The sequence below is a fragment of the Parasteatoda tepidariorum genome, chromosome 7, assembly GCF_982258835.1.
Source record: "Parasteatoda tepidariorum strain Cologne lab strain chromosome 7, Ptep-v5.0, whole genome shotgun sequence".
NCBI classification, from domain to species: domain Eukaryota; kingdom Metazoa; phylum Arthropoda; class Arachnida; order Araneae; family Theridiidae; genus Parasteatoda; species Parasteatoda tepidariorum.
Window position 1 is genome coordinate 67,458,027 of NC_141761.1, and position 19,404 is coordinate 67,477,430.

At 26.5% G+C, this 19,404-nt stretch overlaps 1 protein-coding gene across 4 annotated transcripts in view; it reads left to right on the top strand.

The window, feature by feature from the left end:
* Positions 1–19,404, top strand: part of LOC107455886 (uncharacterized) — a 44,542-nt gene that overhangs the window by 21,777 nt on the left and 3,361 nt on the right. Inside the window, exons 4-12 of one of the 4 annotated variants that reach the window (XM_043048062.3) lie at positions 551–701; positions 2,540–2,729; positions 3,962–4,000; positions 4,971–5,064; positions 7,329–7,481; positions 8,413–8,522; positions 9,682–9,864; positions 14,126–14,363; positions 18,880–19,032. In XM_043048062.3, the coding sequence (XP_042903996.1) occupies positions 551–701; positions 2,540–2,729; positions 3,962–4,000; positions 4,971–5,064; positions 7,329–7,481; positions 8,413–8,522; positions 9,682–9,864; positions 14,126–14,363; positions 18,880–19,032 (1,311 nt within the window). The remainder of the gene's footprint in view (positions 1–550; positions 702–2,539; positions 2,730–3,961; positions 4,001–4,970; positions 5,065–7,328; positions 7,482–8,412; positions 8,523–9,681; positions 9,865–14,125; positions 14,364–18,879; positions 19,033–19,404) is intronic. The other 3 variants (XM_043048063.3, XM_016073608.4, XM_071183345.2) reach the window with 3 other exon arrangements.

The window sequence follows — 19,404 nt, forward strand, 5'->3', positions numbered from 1 at the left end:
GCGTTAGATTTGCGCTGTATTCATCTTGACTTCACATTTTTTTTCAAGCCACTTTTTCATTGGCTATTTCCATGAAATGCAATATTAAGATCCAGATATCTTTTAAATCGAAACTATTAAGATTCGTGGATCTCAAATTGCACATGTGAGTAATCTCCTTTTGATTTTTGACTAAGTTAGTTTGATTAACACCCTTTATAAAGTTTAGAATCAGAAGTTTGAGGAATAAGTAAGAGTACAAATGTAAGGAAAAATAGAATTTTTCTAAGACTGTTGAGAACGCTGGTGCAAAAGAGGAAAAAATTATGCTCAATTCCCAAGATAGTGACCACATTTTACGAGCCCTGTTCATGTCCTACAAAAAAAAACAAAAAAAAAAAACAAAAGTTTTAGACATTCATTGAGGCTGACTATTTAAAATGGTATTTCCCCCCCTTGTTTAAATGAAAGTTTGAACTATTACATTATTCTATTTCCTGTTCACCTTCTAACTTCTCTCAAAGTTGTAATAAATGTTGATTTTATTTATTCATTTATGTTTGGATTCTAGGTTTAAAGCTGTTGCATACATGGGGGAAGAAGAACTGTCAACAGCCTGGGACAAAACCAAGAAAGATGCTCGCCGACAAGCCGCAGAATTAGCTGTTAGAGGTCTCGTAGCAAATGGCGGTTTCGGCAAATTCAGCTCTCTTGCCACTAGTGTAGGAAAATAACTTTTCTAATTACATAATATATATTATAAATTCAGTAACATTCCTACAATAATGTTACCTAATTTATATTATTTATTTAACTAAATTTTTTAAATGGCATTAGTTTCCTCTTTTCTCGGCTGCCCTCTCTGCTCAGAGATTAATTTTCAGGACTTGACCATGCTTTATGATGTTATGCCTATTGTGACCAGCACATAATTGTGAATGATTTTTTTAAAAGGAAAATCTGTGCTACACGAAATAAGCTCTCTATTCGACTTTTCCTAGGTGTAGCAGAAAAAATCTAATACAGAGTATCCTGAAAATTTCTGTACTCGCGGTTAATGAATTCATTATATATGAAAACAAACTTCTATGCAAATAGTTTTACGTAAATTTTAATTTTGTTAGTATTTTTAGAATTATAAATAATCCTAGTAGTACATATAATCATTATCAAAAATTTATGTCCTTCCTTTAAATCATTTCTAAATTAGTTTGCAAATTTTTTAGAAACTTGAAACACTTCAAAATACAGGGGTTTAACTTCATGTATTCTGATTACTAGCATTTTTTCTGGTCATTTATTGGTTCGAGACACTATTTCATTAAATGGGTTAAAATGGCATGCAGAATTCTTTTTTAAAGGAAATATTATGATCACAAAATTTTAACACAAATTTTATTTTCTAAAAATATTTCAAAAAAGTTAAATTAAAATATTAAAAACAAATTTAACTTAAGAGATCTTTAATTTGACGGGAATTTCAAACTAAAAAAAACTATTGGGGAAATATCAGGCATTGAGAATTTTCTGCACCCCTGTAGATTAAAGTATTTTATAAATCAATTTTTCGGGTGATTTCTTCGTATTCAGAAGTGTAAACAATAAAGTGAGCTTTAAAACTAAATTATAACCATGTAAATTTATAACTATAATAAATTTATAGCACTGTGACAAACTTGTAAAAACAACTGTTGAATTATAAATTTAAACAAAAAAAAAAGACTAAATGTATGGAGTAATTAATGCAAACTGACAATATCAGTTTGTGATTTTATTCGAATTCAATAGCTCATTCTTTAAGGTTATTAATAAGTGACTCTTTATGTTAAGACTAAATATATTTTCTATTAAATACCTATTATATAAATACAATTTTTCTAAATGAAAAAATTTATCTTTGAATGGTGTTTTCAATGTAATAAGGAGCATATAACGAGGCAACTTTTCCTGTTTATAAATAATTTCTAGATTGTTGATTCAATAGAAAGGTATTCTTGTAGAGTTGATCTTTATTATTGAAACTAAAATATTAAGAAAAATATGTTGTGGTTCAAAATTTAAATTGGCATGATTCATTTGAAATATTTAATATTTTTTATCATGATACATGTTGAGTGTGCTAGATATTTACTGATTATCACAAGTCTGTAAAAGCAATATTGAAAAGTTAACATTATTTAACATGCAGATTAAAATATGGCACATGATAAAAATATCTTCCTAGTGTTAAAAATTTATATTACTTAAATTTTTTCATTAGTCTGTTGGGAAATGATTTACAGTATTTTTTTATTTTTAAAATTTAGTTCTTTATACATCAAGTAGCTATTATAAATTTTAGCCTTTATTTGACATACAAATAGTCTCTGGCTCAGATAAGTCTTAGGACTCAACTTTTCATAAATTATTTGAAACTATATCTGAAGAATGAATTGGAAGTAAAAACTGTCAAAAAATAATCATATCAATTCTTATTACATCTTTAGAAAGCTATTATTCAAATATGTGTGTTATTTTTTTTCCATTAATAGTTTTAAATGAGATTTTTTTCCTTTTTTAGTCAGAATCAGTCAATGAACTCCCACCTGTTGTCAGCCAATTTGATATGATAGCTGCTTTGAGCCATAAGACTTTTAATGAACGTGTGCTACAGGTTCCTGAATACATGGGCGGCCGAAAAGTCTTAGCTGCCCTTGTAATGAAGAAAGGTGGTTCCGATAGTAGGGGAAATGTGATATGCTTGGGAACAGGTAAATCAATTTCTTTAAAAAGCTATATGTTAATATGGTTTAAACTTTGTATTTTCTTATGGTGTTACGATTGAATTAAATTTTTTTTTTATATCTCTTAAAGACTTAAAATAGAAAATTATAAAATTTTTCTATTTTTTTTAAAATAAGTTTTTCTAATTTTGTTACCTAATTCTATAAGTTTGTTGCTTTTCTGCTTTGAAACTAAATTTTATAAACATTCATAGTTTTAAAAATTATTATTTCTGAATCTGTCTTATGATTTTCTTTTCTTTTTTAGTTTGGCAGGCATTCACATACAGATAGTCTGGTGTTTACTTAGTTTTGAAGTTCATCAAGAGAACTTATAAATGCGTTTTTTTTAAAAATTGAATTTTCTGAAAATAGTTCTTTTAGAAGTATCACACTTCATAGAAATTCTAAGACTTTTGGGAGTTCAGCTTAAAATGTTATTTTTTGTTTCATAGTGGATGTGTGGAAAAATTAATTCTCTCTGGAGAAAATATATTTTAAAATTTGATATATGATGGTAAATATTTCTCATTTTATAATTTAATCATGCAAAAGATTGCAATATTAAGTTTTATATTTTCTTTAATGTTTTTGATAATGCATACTTTAGAATCAAAAATTATGTAGAATAATTAAAATTTTCATTCTTTGTAGAATAAAAGCTTTTCAATGATCGTTGAATTAAATGATGAAGTGTTAATATTTTTTGTAAAAAAATGATCTTTGGTGTGATTTTTTTTTTTAAAGTTTCTTAAATTTTAAGTATCTATGTCGATGTAAAAATAAAGCCTTACAGATAATATTTTAATTTAATTCTTTCAAGACCAAATTATGAGTTCTGTTTTTATTCTTCCGATTTTGAAAGACAATATATGCTGTTCGGTGCTGATTTAAAAATTATTAGGAAAAGCAATATTCATGATATTTTTCTGTTTGATTTCCTAAGAATTATGTATTTTTTTTTACATTCCTCTCAAATTACGTAGATTGGAACATATTCTTTAATTTGTGTGTAAAAACGAAAAGAATAAATGTTATTCAAAGTAGTTCAATTCTTATCTTCAATCTATGTTTAAATTAAAAACACAATAATTCAAGTAACATAATCCTAACTTCTGATTCTTTAATATTAAAATAAATAAATAAAATTAAGGTAAACTACCTTTATACCATAATTAGATATTTTAATACAATTGAATAATATTTTTGTTTTTAACTAGGAGGCTCTCATCTCTTACTTGCACCACCTACCAATCTCAGTAATTAGCTTTTCACTCATTAATTTTTCTTAAAAGTTAATATATTCCAAAACACAAGGAATAATTTTTAAAACTGTTTTTTTGAATGTCTATTTACCAATATATAATAAATTATAAAATTGTAATTTATGAGCTTTTTGTAAATGTATATTGTAATGCAACCTGAAAAATGTACTTGAAAAATATTTTAACTTAAGAATACAAATTGTGTGCCCTAATTAAAAGAAATGAAAAAGGATTAATATAACCTATTGACAACTCATAGCATTTTAAATAAAAAACAATTTTTATGATTCTTGAATTAAGTTTTTATGTTCATAAAACTTTCCAAAAAATGTTTAGATTTATTTCTGGTAACATCTAGTTTTCCTCTATTTGTTATCTTTACTTAGCATCAACTTAAGCGTGAGCTTATAAAATGATCTTGAGAATTAAATAAATTGTCCTTCAATGATAGGTAAATAGACATTATTTAAAGCAAAAAAGTGAGAAATTTGCAATAAAAAATTAAAAATTGCACTAATGTTTGAACAATTCCAGTATTATTTTTTTTAAAAAAAAACTTGCCAAGTTCACGAATAAAAAAAAAGCCTGTCAAATTTCAATTCTCTACCTAGTTGCATATTTGTTATTTGCGGAGTGGCCTGCTTTTATTTGTTTACATCAAGTTTAATAGTTAATAACTCTCAATTAGATTTTCCTTTTCTGCTGTTTCATATAGTATATTTACGGTTCTTATCCTGAAAGATTAGATTTAAAAATTAAATTTTTAACTGTTGGAGTAGTTGACTTATTGAAATACTGTTGTACCCAAATTCAAATGAAATATTTAAATTTTTTATCTTACTTGACTATTTAATATCGCTTTTACTTCTTAAGCAACTTACTATTGTTTTAATAACTTTTTTTTTTCTTTTTAAATATGGATGCTATTTTAAGAAATTAATTTATGACCTTTTTTTATTTATAGGAAATAGATGTATTACCGGTGAGGGACTGAGCCAAGATGGCTTAGTTGTAAATGACTCGCATGCTGAAGTTATAACTAGGAGAGGCTTTCTCAGGTACTTGAATTAATAGTAATTTTCTTAACTTAACTTCTTTATAAATAAACAGAGTAAATGCCTCCCAGTTCACTATATTTGAATGTGGGTTGCACATACGAAAAACATTTTAATCCCTGTTATCGATTTAACTGCCTTTTCTCTACAAGTTTCTGGAATTGGCACTTGTACCCACCATCAATGATACACTTGATGTTTTAGTAATTTGTACATGTAAAAATGTAGTAATAGAAGTTCAATGACAGCATTAAAGTATTTGGACATTTTCAGACAAATATGTTACAACTCAATGCTACACTTACACAGTATTAGCTGTACCCTTACCCTGAAGCAGCATTTGTACCTAAGATTATTATCAATATTACAATAGAATTTTTATGATTGAATGATGGGCTAATTGATCAATATCCTAGATTAGGCATAATTTTTCCAGAACTTTCTGGAGTGTTTTTTTTTTCTTCTCCAAAGTATTTCAAATTTTTGATTTCTTTTTCTTAGTTGACTGTTATGGCAGTGATCGCCATTACTAATTTTTTAGTGATAGTTGAAGTATCATCATTGATTATTGATTTTCGGCCATTACATATACATCTTAATTTGGATGTAATATAATAATTATCTCAAAGAAATGAATAAAATTGTTTAAGTAAAATTTTTTTATTAAACAAATATTAGTAGTTTGAAAATGGCCACATTTAAAATATAAAAATAATAAAGAAAAGTCCCTTAAAGGGATCAAGATAACATTCTCTACATCTAGAATTTTCAGTTGTGAATGATATTTAACGGTTGGGACTGGGAGCACCGCCAGTCGCCACAAATTCAAAATTGAAAGAGAATGAATTTGTTCCGAACGGACAGTTAGAAGCGTGGGAAGGGATCTAAGATTGATGATTTATCGAACGATAACATCTCCAAAATAAAGCCAACCTCCCTTAATCAATTTTAGGTTTGAAAATACTTTGGAGATTGTGAATTGCCAACACGACTGTGAGAATTTGTATAACTATGTAACTGAAACATATTTGTTGTAAGAAATTAAGAATAAAGAGTTATAAATAGATTTTTGTTTTCGGCTAGGTGCGACAGTGAATTAAAGAGTTCACATTAGTATTGAAATAAAAATTAGCCGTTACATTGATCGATAAGAGAAGAATAAAATATTTTCAGGTTCGCTTTTTATAAAAATTGACTAATTGATTAAATTTAAATATAATTTGATTAATAATGACTAAAAAAAATAAGTTTAAGTAATTTAAGAAATTATTTACATATTTTCCCTTGTATTTTTTGAGAGCAAAATTTTATAAGATTATTTTTTTTAATAATCAAATAAAATAATTTCAGAATTTTAGCTAACAAAGTATTTTGTGTATTGGTGAGTAGATTCCCTTCTATATATTATGATGCAGAAGTTGATAGTTATAAGCCTTCTTGTTTGCAGTTTTCTTTGGCGACATAGCGACAATTGTTGCCAATGTAATAACAAATATCACAGAAATTTTGTATGGATGACTAATTTGGCACTTGATATATTTACATTTTCCAACTTTAATATTATCATATTGATATAGTATTGGAATTTTAAAAATCGTGTAGTTTTTGAAAAGCGAGTAACAAGACTATATGCATTTACTGTGGAATTGCTGTGAAGGGATTGTGTCAGAATGTTGTGTTGAAAATATCTGGATTTTGATAACCATGTGAAAATATGTTGCCAATGACTGCTGGAAAAAAGATAAGAAATCATGTGAAATTGAAATTAAATAGACTTAATAGAATACATCCTAATAAAGTATTTAAAATATCTGGATTTGAAAAACCATGTGAAGCTGTGTCAGTAACTTCTAACCATGTGGATATCTTATAGATTCATTGTAAATTGAGTTTATCAAAAAAAAAAACTTAGATAAGTGATATAAAAATTAATTGCCATAAAGATATTATTAAAAAAATGAGATTTTTATAAAAAAAAATGTGGAGTTTAACATATTTTAAAATAGTCTAAATGTTTATATTTGGTATGCACTCTAAAGTGTATATGACATATATGTTTAATAACTTGTATCACTATATAACTTGTATATTGCTATATAACTTGTATCTCAAACTTTATTACATTTGTCTACCATGTTAAATTTTGTGACCTTTCATGAAAATTTAGGTGATCCTTTTGAGCAACTATGTTTACATAACTGGTTTGAGCCCTAGTGATGAGTCATTTATATGCCAGTAATATAATTATATCTTTTTGAATTATTTAGGTTCCTGTACAAACAGTTAAAAACATACGAATTCGGCAAAGAACATTCCATGTTTGAATCGACTGACGATGGCAAATTACAAATCAAAACTGATGTTACATTCCACTTGTATATTTCTACTGCACCATGTGGAGATGGAGCTCTATTTACGCAGTGTGTATAGATTCTAATCTTATTTTAAATGTTTTTTTGATGTCAAGTGTTATACTATCCATCTATCTATATTTATATATTTTAAATTTGAAATTTTTTTTCAGTTTTAATTATTAAAATTTTTTTAATGATTATCACTTATTGATTAAAATTTTGTAATTGTGGAAGCTTTTTTACAAAGCGTAACTTTTTTAGTGGGAATTTGATAATGTAAGAGTACAACATTTAATATAATAAGTTACTCTTTAATTCCTACAGTGTCCAATTCTTAAACCTCTAGGCATTTGTCTTGTCCAATATTAAAGATGGTGACTTAACTTTAGCAGAAACCAATTTCTCTCTTAAAAAAATGTAAGTGCACAGCAAGGAAAATTCTGTACAATACTCAGAGGGTTAGGGTCCTAACACTCAGAGGGTTAAGTGTGGTCGATTATTGTACAGGGTGACCACAGAACAGAGATAACTAGAAAGTTTATCATTTAGGAAAAATCAGGGAATTGAGCTAACCAAAAATATACGAAAATGAATTAATTTGAGTTTAGTGGTACTTAAGTCTTTTAATAAAATTTTTTTTTTTTTTTTTTTTTAAATATTGTTAATTTTCAGTTCTAATGTCAGGTTTAAATGTTTTACAATAGATATTATGAATAAAAGTAAGGCATAACTGAAAAATTAACATTAAAATTTATGACAAATTCAGCAATAGGTTATAAGATTATTAGATTTTATTTATTATATCCATAATTAATCAGGTTTTATTAGGGGTTATAAAAAGCCCTGAAATTAGATAAAATCAGCCTGGGAAAATCGGGGAATTTTTTTTCGGTGTTTGTGGCTACCAGTGTTGCAGCTTCCATTCTTTTAATATTTTGAAGTTTAGTGTGTTAATTACTATAATTAGTAAATCTAATTTCTTCATTGTTTATGTTAGTAATTTAAAGCCTGGCGAAAAAGTAGAGCCTCCTGATGATAACGATGGCCAACATCATCCAGTGTTCACCAAGAGTCTACAAGGGCTTTTGCGATCCAAAATGGAAGCCGGTTAGTCTATTTTGAAATGAGTTTTTTAGCTTAGCAGATTTTTCTTACAATTTTTCTTAGTGACTTTTTAATGGAAGTTTTTTATATTTGTTTTGTATTACTTATTAAAATTCAAAAAATTGTGATTATTTTTCAGCTTTGTTAGCTTTTTGTTGTATTTCAACGTTTTCTTATTTCGTAAGGTTATAAAGTAGTAATGTAAACTAAGGAACTAACTATGAACAGCAAAGTAGATATTCAATATCTTTTCTCAGTAAGAAATAAAATTTAACTGAACTGATAGCTTTTTTCAAAATATTGTATAAATTGTTATGAAAATCATTTTAATAATTTTAAGTTTTATTATATTTAATTGACAGTATATCTTAGTTTTATACACGGTATAGCAATTTTTTTAAAACTTTAAACTACATGTTCCCAAATGTTTATTGCTTTATTTGAAAGAGCAAACCTCCCTATTATTGATGTAGTTGTGTTACATATTCATTCAAATGACTGTCCTGGATAACTTCATAGTAGTCCAATCTATGAATTCAATATTCCAGTACATTTTTAATAGTTTCAGGTCTTATTCCACAAATAACTCCATCAATGGATTGTCCATAACATAACTCTTGAATTGAGTCACACGATTTGACCACAGCAGTAAAATTATTAGTTTTACACTGCCTGAACATGGTCCTCTGTTAGTGTTCATTAGTATCCTCTTCTCACAAACTTTCTTCACAAATTTGTGTATTGATAAGCACAGTTAGCGCACTATTTTGGGGGAAAATTTCATTAAAAAATTTGTATTGTTACAGCAATAAAACATTCACTTGAGAAATATGTTTTAGATATTAAATTTGAAAAATGTGTCCATTTCATACCATGGAGATATGATACTGCATTCATGTCAACATTTCAAATGGGCAATTAATGAGCACATAATTTAAGAAGAAACCAGTAAATGGCTCGCTCTGTACTATTCTGAGGGTTAAAAGTGATTTTAATTTTTAAAAAAATTTCTTGATTTTTGTCACTGATTTAAGATTTACTAGGGTTTACCTTTTTGCTTAACCTTTTCACTCTTATAATTCTTACATTATGTTTTATTTTTAGTATATAATAATGTTATATTTTGCATTATTATATACTATTGAATTTATATTGAATGCAGGAGAAGGAACCATACCAATAGATACAGAGTACAGGTTTCAAAGCTGGGATGCTATTCTCAGAGGAGAAAAACTGCGTACTATGTCATGCAGTGACAAAATTGCTCGCTGGAATGTTTTGGGACTTCAAGGCGCTCTACTAAGTCATATTATGAAGCCTGTTTATTTGAGTTCTGTCACACTTGGTAAGTTTCTTTGATAGCTTTTATGTGGATTCAGAGTCTGGACAGGTTGTGATGGTTTTTATTAAATTTAATATGTAATGCCTTGTATTTTTGCTAAATTAAATCTAAATGATAATATTTTATGAGAATATTTTATGTCTTAAGCATTTAAATAGTGTCGGATGCCAACACTAGGATATTCTATAATTAATATAGAAAGTGTATATTTGTAAAATTTTTTTAAAACATTATCTGGCGAATATACCATTTTTTTTATCTTAACAGAATATTTAGTAGCGTTAAGTGCAATTGGAAGATTAAAATACATTTTTGTAATAAAAAGTAGGTCTGCTTTTAGCATTTAAATTGGAAATATTTGCAATTTTAATCTTTATTTCGAAGACAAAAAATCAAATTAAATTGAAGTTTAAAGAAAAAATTTATTTTGTACTTTGACCTTTTTTTAAATTAGTTATATTTGTTCTAGTGATGAGATGAATCAGGTTTTCTATTTTGTTGTTGTTGTGATTTTCACCTTTTTCCTTTTGATTCTTTATTGGATTTATGCTATGATAAAAAAAAAATTTCATGTATTTCAAAATTTTTGCATTTTATGACAATGCAAAAAGTTTGCATATTTTTTACTTTGTATTAAGATAATGTCTAAAATTTGCACATTCTTTGTGTATTTATCATGGAATCATCTAAAATATAGCAATTGAAAAAGCCATTATTTAAGCATGGGATTTGAAATTCCTAGTTTGTAATGTATTTAAAAATTGAGATTTTAAAATACATGATTTTTAGATCACATGGAAATTCATAGCAATAGTTGTCATAAAAGAGTGTATAAATCCACCTTGTTTAATGATGGAATTTAAAGTACTCCAAAATGAGGTTATTCAAATTCACTGGACATTTATGTGACATTGATTTTTTAAGAAACAAAGAATCTAGTAATAATTGTAGAAAAAAGGTTGATGCTAAAAATGAGAAAAATATAGAATTTATCAGAAAATTAAACTTTGCTTAGCTTATTGTATATGTGCAGCAAAAGCTATGATTCATAAGGGTTTGATTTTCCTTTCTAGCGTTTCAAATAGCAGCATTATATTATGTTAATAATTTCAATAAGTTTAAGAGTCCAAATTTCAACTCTTTCAAGATAATTAAACTTTTTTTTTTTCGCACTTAATAAAATTGATGCTACAAAGACTATGCTCATCACATGATGTTGAATGGTATTGAGCGAATTTAGTTATAAATTTTGGTTTGTTGTGTGGATAAGTGCTAGGAATGTACAACACAGTGCACTCTGTTTATTTATAATTTTTTTTAAAAATTAAGATTTAACGGTATTTTCTGCAGATTATTTTCAGTAAGTCTTTCTTTTATTATTGATTGTTGTGTGTTTCGTTCTGGGCACAATTTATGGTAAAATGATTGTGTCAAGAAAGCTTTTTTAGTTAAAATTCATTATGAATAAATTAGAATGTTTATATATTTTTTTCTTTTTTGAAGCTGTTGAATCAGGGTTTGTTCATAGTTGTCCTGATACTCTTGATATGGGGTGTATAATAAACATTGCATTTTTTACGAATTTTGAATTAGGAATTTTTTGGAAATTTTGAAATAATTTCAAGGAATCAAAAGATTTTAATTTACAATCCAACATCTTTTTGCTAGAACTACCAACATTTAATCTATACTTAGTTTTGTCACACCTGTCAATTGACCCATTGTTGTCATTGTAACTTTTGGTTTATTTATTTAAATATATTTTTCAAAAACAATGTTTAATGTAGCAATTCAATAATTATGAAACAAAATTCTAACAAAACTGTATCCATTTGTATTAACAGTAAAATATATTTATGTATGTAAAATATTTATGGTGAATATATTTCACAAATACATATTGCCTGAGAATATTTGCCACAAGCATTTATTACCTTGTTTACCTTGTTATTGATAGCTTTGTATTTATTGCACAATCTGACGTAGCGGAATTTATGTTCTCCTGACCTTTTGTTTTGTGAATTTTCTGGAGAACACTATTTGTGATTCTTGCTGAGATGTAGGTTTTGTTTAGCAACAATTGTGTGTATTAGTAAGTCCTTCAGCTAATTGAAATAAAAATTGTTTCTAACTTAGTTTTATTGCATGTTTCTTTGTGCAAATTGCACACATTGATTGCTGCGAGATATAGAACATTGAAAAACAGCTGGGTTAGCCATTTATGTGACCCTACTATTCGGGTATACTTGAGCCTGAACCTACTATTCGGGTATACTTGAGCCTGACCCTACTATTCGGGTAACTTGAGCCATTTGGTCAATTACATTGACTCCAAACTTAGTTTCATTTCAAAACGAGACCCAAGGAATTGTTTCTCATTAAAAGCAATCCTAGACTTACAATTGAAGCTAAGGTGTAGTACTTTTTTGCAAAATTTACTTTTGTAAATTGTTTGACAGATAAGATTTGTGAAACTGAGTAAAGAAAAGAGCTGTTTTTTATCTTTTAGCTATTTTAGATAATTTTCTGTTATTTCTCTTAACATCCCAAAAAGACTTGTTTTCTTGGTCAACAATTTTTATGTGAGTTGTATGTTTGTAGAAAATTATCCATTGTCATAATTCTCTCACAATCGACAAAATTTTTTGACTCAAAACTAAGAATCCATTCTATGGCACGCCTGTTGATCTAAGTTCATCTTTACCTAAATCAGAAAAACCATTTATGTGAAATTTTATTCACACAGCACATATCTAACCAAAACTTAATTTCCTAATTTTTCTGCTTTATTCGGCAGATTTTTTAAAAAAAAAGACACAAAGAAAAATTGAAAACAAAATACTAGAAAAGCAAAATATGCTTTACTTTTTCTTCAATAATATTTAAAGGCAATATGAAAATAAATTTAAATTCATGTGGACACTCATAACTGAATATATCCTCAATACATTATTATAAACTTCGTAATTGCTAAGACAGACAATTTGATGGTATTGGTAAAAATTGCTATAGGTCACACAGATCATAAAAATAAAAAGGCTTCAGTCGAATTTGAATAAAAAAATATAACTGCACTAATATTTCATTAAAATTCATTGAAAAATATAATGTTGATAATGATAATTTTAAAGAAATAAGTTTGAAATATGTCAAATTGATTCTGTTGTTCTAATCTTAATAATACTTGTTAAAGTCACAAAATTTTATAGTTCAAACTTAGGGACCACCCATTAGTTACATTGTTCAAGCATATAGCCTAACCCGTAAGATTCCTTGTATCAGACTTTTAAGAATTTAGGCATTTTATGAAAAAGAAAATCAATAAACTTATATTATCAAATTTTTACTGTAATGAAAGTATATTTATTCATTATTTTCATCAAATGCAGTAACATACCTTGTTGGCTGGAGTTTTGTAGTTTCACAGTTATTGAATCGTCTCTTTCAAATTTAACGAGTTAATTATAAAAATTTTTAAGCATTTTTAAACAACAAAAAATTTACATAAAGCTTTAATTGTTTAAAAATGTATTAAAACAAGAAAAAACTTAAAAGTATTTGAATTACAAAATCTATACAGCATATGTTTATCCACTTTACAGTTTATTATTGAAAAACATGTTCATATTTTGGTAATTTCATGGATTTAGACTAAAAAAACCCTCTGGCCGTGAACAGGTCATGAAAAAGACTCCAACCTCAGCGATAATCTTGCATTTGAAACTCCTGTTGCAAAAAAGTTAAGGAGTCTTGAATTTTTAAATTTTAATTAAATATTTGTACTAGGTAATAAGCATCTGAAACTGATTATTTTTTTTTACTGAAACTATATTATAAAAATTTTCTATGAATTGATTTAAATTTTTGAAGAGTTTTTCAGTGTTCCATTATACTGGAAATTGTTAAAGCTTTTTGTTCTAAAGATAGGTAGTACTTCTAAAATTAAAAATGTATTTTTTTTGTGAAAAATTTTGTGTATTTTTTATAGTTTGATTTTACCTTTTCGAAGTATACTGGTATGTGAATACTGTTCCAAAATTGTTCTGATTTTTGTCTTTATTTTCTTTTTGAAAAATGTTCTGATTTTTTCTTTGATGCACTACAAGGCTTGCATTCAAATGAACATCTATTATATAGTTGTTAAAACTTTAATGCAGATATTTGATTCTAATGTGGCAAAAATTTATGATAGTTTTTCTAAAGAAAACTATACATTTCTTTTTTAAGAGAAAATTATTTTATGCTAATAGTAATTTATTTTTAGGCAACTTATATCACCATGGCCATTTGTCTCGTGCGGTTTGCTGTAGGCTTGTCGGAGAACCAGACTTGAACGAGCTCCTTCCAGAAGGGTACCGCCTAAATCATCCGGATCTGGGCAGAGTGATCGTGTGCACGCCTTCGCGTGAGACCGAGAAAACCAAGCCCCACAGCATCAATTGGTGTTTTGAAGATGAGCGACCGGAATTGACCAGTGGAGTCAATGGTACCTCTGACGAAAGGTCAGTTAAATTATTTTTCATTCTCCATCATTCACAAAATCTCATTTTCCCCAATATTTTTGATTCAAAGAGTTGCTAAGGACTCTAGTCTTATTTATGATTTTTAATTTTTTTTTAAAATCAGAAACTTAATATATTGCATTTTTCTTTTTTTTTCCCCCCTTCCTATTTTTAAAAGCCTTTCTCAGTTGATTAATCGTAATTGATACTTAGTTTAAATTAAAAAAAAGATTATTTGTATTACATTTTTTATTTAGTTTTTTTATTATTCAGATTACTTAGTTGTTGAAAGGTTGTTTTATTTTATTGATTAATGAATTTTATTTTTCTTATTCTACTATTATTCTTCTATTTTTCATTTTCTGGCAGCTTTGTTTCATATTTTAGAATCATTTATTTATTTTATTGCTAAAGATTACTAGTATTACGTTTTTTTTTTTGTTTATTTTGTGGGTCTGTTGATTAAAAGCATTTTCTAGTTATTTATTCTGTTTGGCTTAATATAACTTAATTTTAATTATGATTTGTTTATAAATTTGTTAGTTTATTTTTAGTATGGTATGATAATTGGTATTTAAATTTAAAAAAAAAATTTACTTTTTAAATAAATATCGCTCAGCTTATTGGTGCTTGTCTTTAATTTTGTAATCCAAGCTAATGTATTGTTTATTGCGTTTTTTATTTCAAGAATGTTCTTAACGTTGATTGAGTAGGATTTAATGTCAATTATACTCATATTATTTATGTATATATATTTTTTGCAACAACTTATAATAAAAATTTCTTATTTTTTCTGTCAATTTCCCTAATCTTACTTTCTTTTTTAGTCGCATTTATAGGAGATTATTTACATTTTGTTGAATTTTTTGTAAAAAAAGAAAAAAACTTGGAATTTTACGTAATATAACTGGAAAAGTCAGGGGAAAAAAAATTTATTCTTGTGTATGAATCCTTTCATTAAAACATTTAATTTTTCTTTCTTTAGTTTTAAAATTTTTTAATTTTGGATTGATCAGCTTATATGCCAACTAGTTTAAATGAAATGAATACTTATTAAAATTTTTTTAAGGTGCTAGAAAGTTATTTTATCAAAAAGAAAAAGGAAGAAAAACATGAAGAGGTTATCTCTTTCCTTTGTAATTTTTTTTTTAATGTAAACACTGATTTATATTACAGAAACAGTATAAATAGTATAAACAGCATGCAAATGACACAGCTCTTTAAAATTTTAAATTTCAGAATAAAACCTGTATTTTAGAATGCAAGCAATATTTCTGAGTGCAGATTATGTTTAAAAATATTGTATTAAAGAAACAATTAGCTTCTAAAATAATGCTAATCTATCTAATGCTATCTTGCAATTTTTTTTAAAAAGATTTATAAATATCTAAATTTCTGAAATTTATATTCATTGATTTTATATCAGTTCAGCATAACATTCTTTAATATAAAAATATCTATAAGGAACCCATTCAATTTTTCATTCCATTTTTTTGTTTGTTTTATTTTAGTTGTTAAGCTAAAATCTCCAAGAACTAAAACTATCCATGCATGTTTAAATTTCAGAATTTTGTTTTTGGTGGGGGGGGGGGGAGGGATAGGATTATTTAGCATTAATTTATTCCCTTTATTATTATAACATAGGGGGTTCTTTTACAGTAAAATTGTCATTAAAAAGTTCCTTAATGTTCATAAAGTTGAAAGAGATGGTGTTTTATTTGTAAAGATAATTGTAGCTAACTTAATTTGTTATAAATATTACATTTTATTGTTCGGAGCACTGTATATACATTAGTTATTTGTTGCAAAAGTTTTTTGGGTTGATCATCTCTCAAACATATTTTTGAATGTCCCTCATCAATTTTACAAAATTATTTTATCTCAATATTTTTGTTTATATTTGCTTCTGTCTCTTGTGCTATTAAACTTTACGAAAACTAAAAAATATTCTATGTGAAGAACTACTTTGGCCATACATCTACAGCAGTGGCGGTGACTATGGTTACGATCATTCTCTTTTAAGTATAATGGAGAAAGGGAATAGTTTTTCTATGGTCTATTGCGAAGCTCCCCTCTTTGATATGTGCTATTTCTTGTTTCCATAGCAGGAAATTATCTTAGACTTTTTGGCGAGATGAGTTCTTCATATAGATTGAATATATGAATGTTTGATTTACTACAGATATTTTTGAGTATTTTAATATCAATTTAATATTAATTTTCAACATAAACAAGAAAAATCTATTTCAATATGTTTAAGACTAAATTGAAGTTAAACTAAGACAATCTAAGACAGTTCTGGATGTCCTAAACAAGTTTTGATCACAACACTAGAGTTTCACTGTCCTTAACTGTTTTAAACTGTCTTAGAGTGTTAAAAAAACCTTAGTTTTTATGTAACATAAAGATTTCACAGATAAGCAATGTACATACCTTTTTTGAATTATAATCTTTAATTTATTAACTAAAATCAAGAAATATATAATAAATTTTTTTTTAATATCTATTGAAATTCAATAATTTATTTGACAAACATAGAAATTGATTAATTGGCTATAAAAATCATGCTTTTGCTGTATGAATGCTTAATGTGTCATGCAAAAAGAATAATTTTTTAGTGAAATACAAATTTTTTAATTTTTTGTTGTTGTTCAAATAATAAATATAAGTATGCAATTGAAAATATTAAAATTACAAAAATTGGTGAATAGAACATTCTTTTGAGTAAATAAAAACTATTATTGGAAAGTTGAGTATTATTAAAAATAAAATAATATCAATAAAACATTGTATTTTTAAAAGCAAAAACATAAGAAATTTGTTATTGAAATAAGACTTTAATCTTTTCTAATTTTGAATATTTTAAGATTTGAATTTAATGAAGTGCTATTGTTACTTTATATAAATTTGTTTTTCAATTTGATTTGTGCACAAGAGTTTCTGATAGTTAAGGGAAGTTTTGGATTTATCAGAAACCATTGTGTCCAAAATTCTCGTCAATTCTTGAGATTAGTAACTAATTAATGGTTTGATTACAATATCTAATCAGTTGTAAGATTTTGCTGTGGGACAGAATCAAACACAATTTAAGATTAACTTGTCATATGGCTGTTTAGTTGCCTTTTCAACTAATATGGGTAAGAAGTGGAAACTGTTCTCTGTGGCCATTAAATTTTTTTTATTATTGTAATACATATTTTTAAATCTTTACTTGACTTGTAGTATTTTTTTTCTAAGGCCTAAATCTGTTTATCATATGCTCCATAATTATTATAATATATATATATATATTTTGATTATTCTTTTAAATCATTACACTTTCATAAAAACATCAAAAAATGTTGCCTAATTGTGAAACTGACTGCTTATTTAAACTTCAGTTAGTAGTTCCATATCAGAATCATTGGGATTTTGGCAAGTTCTAAAGATATTTTTCATGATTATTAGTCTTTAAACAATGATCAAAACATGCATTATTAAACAATAAATAAATAATTATCAATTGTGATGCAATAAACTTTTTGGATTGGTCTAATAATATTTAATTAACAGCTAAATGTGTAATATGATAAAATAAATATTTAAAAAAAAATGTAGAAGGTAGCAGTCAATAAGATTTTTTTTATGAATAAAGACATGTCTTTTTGATGTAAAGAATCAATTGCACACATATTCAGATGAACAAAAAAGCGAGCTTTACATTCAAATAATAAATCAATGTAATAAAAATATTAAAGGAACAAAATTGATCTTGTCTCTTATACGTTTTAAGTGTACTCATTAACGCAGTATTGTTTATCTAAGAAAAAATACTTATATTATGAAAATGGATAGATTTTTCAATTTTGGTTCTTAAATAGTGTCTGTAAAATAGAAATTTATGCAAGGCAGGTGTCCAGATACAGAACTCTTCTTTCTGCATTTATAAAGCCTTTCACGTGTACGAATATATTTTACGGTGAGCAGATTGTAATGCAATTTAATATTTTCTTGAATCAGAAATTAAAAGTATATAATTCTATATCTTAGTTCATGTAAGTCTTACTGGCACATTCTGACCCTTTATTATTTGAGTATAAATTTGAATTCCTTATTATTAAATTGTCCTTCATACTTGGGCAAAACTGAACCATTAGGGAAAATATAAAAAGGTTATGCTGATATTTTAAAAGTTTCATTTTATAGACTTGAGAGTTACAGTGAGTAAAAAATTGTTAAAAGGAATTTTTCTGAAGATTTAGTTACGAAGAGTTAGACGCTAGTAAACTTCCCAATTAACTGTTCTTTCTATACCCTTCGCTGCGTAACAATATTTTCAAAAATAAAATGGTATTAATAAATTTAAATTAGTATTTTTTTTTAAAATTACAGCTGTTCCAATTTTTATTTTTAAACATTCTTTATCTTGTATACCATATTTTCCGTTGTATAAGTCAACGCCTTTTTTTTAAACTTCAAAATGGCGGTTTTTGTGTTTATTTGGTTTATATCAATACCCTTAATTCACTCGTGACAGAAATGATACTTCTAATTCGGAGAGGAATGAAAAGACTAAGAAGAGTATGGGAAAAGCTGAAAGTAAAAAATCTTCAAAAGTAAAGAAACTTCCAAAATCTAATACAGATGAAGAAATTTTGGAGTCTCCGATCATTAAATCAAAAGATATGTGGTATGTTAAAATGAATTTTTTCATTGTATTAATACTTACTAACAAGTCATTAATTACTTTAAAGAAATAAGTAAGCCTTTTTATGTTATTTATCAGTGTCAATCTTCTGTCATGTTTAGGTTTGGTGTTAAAGAAGAAAATAAAACAATAGCATTGACATCTATTTCACATTACTCTCTATGCAATGATTTTCCACAATTTCCAATTTTCCCTTTTTCTGTTTGGTGTATATGCATGACTCTTTAATTATTTTATTTGGGGCATTAAAAAATTTCTCTTAATTTTCATGGTGTTTTGAGTGCTGAACTAAAATTCTCTCCTTAATTTTCATTGTATTTTCGGCATTAAAAAAAGTTGACTTACAGCATCGCA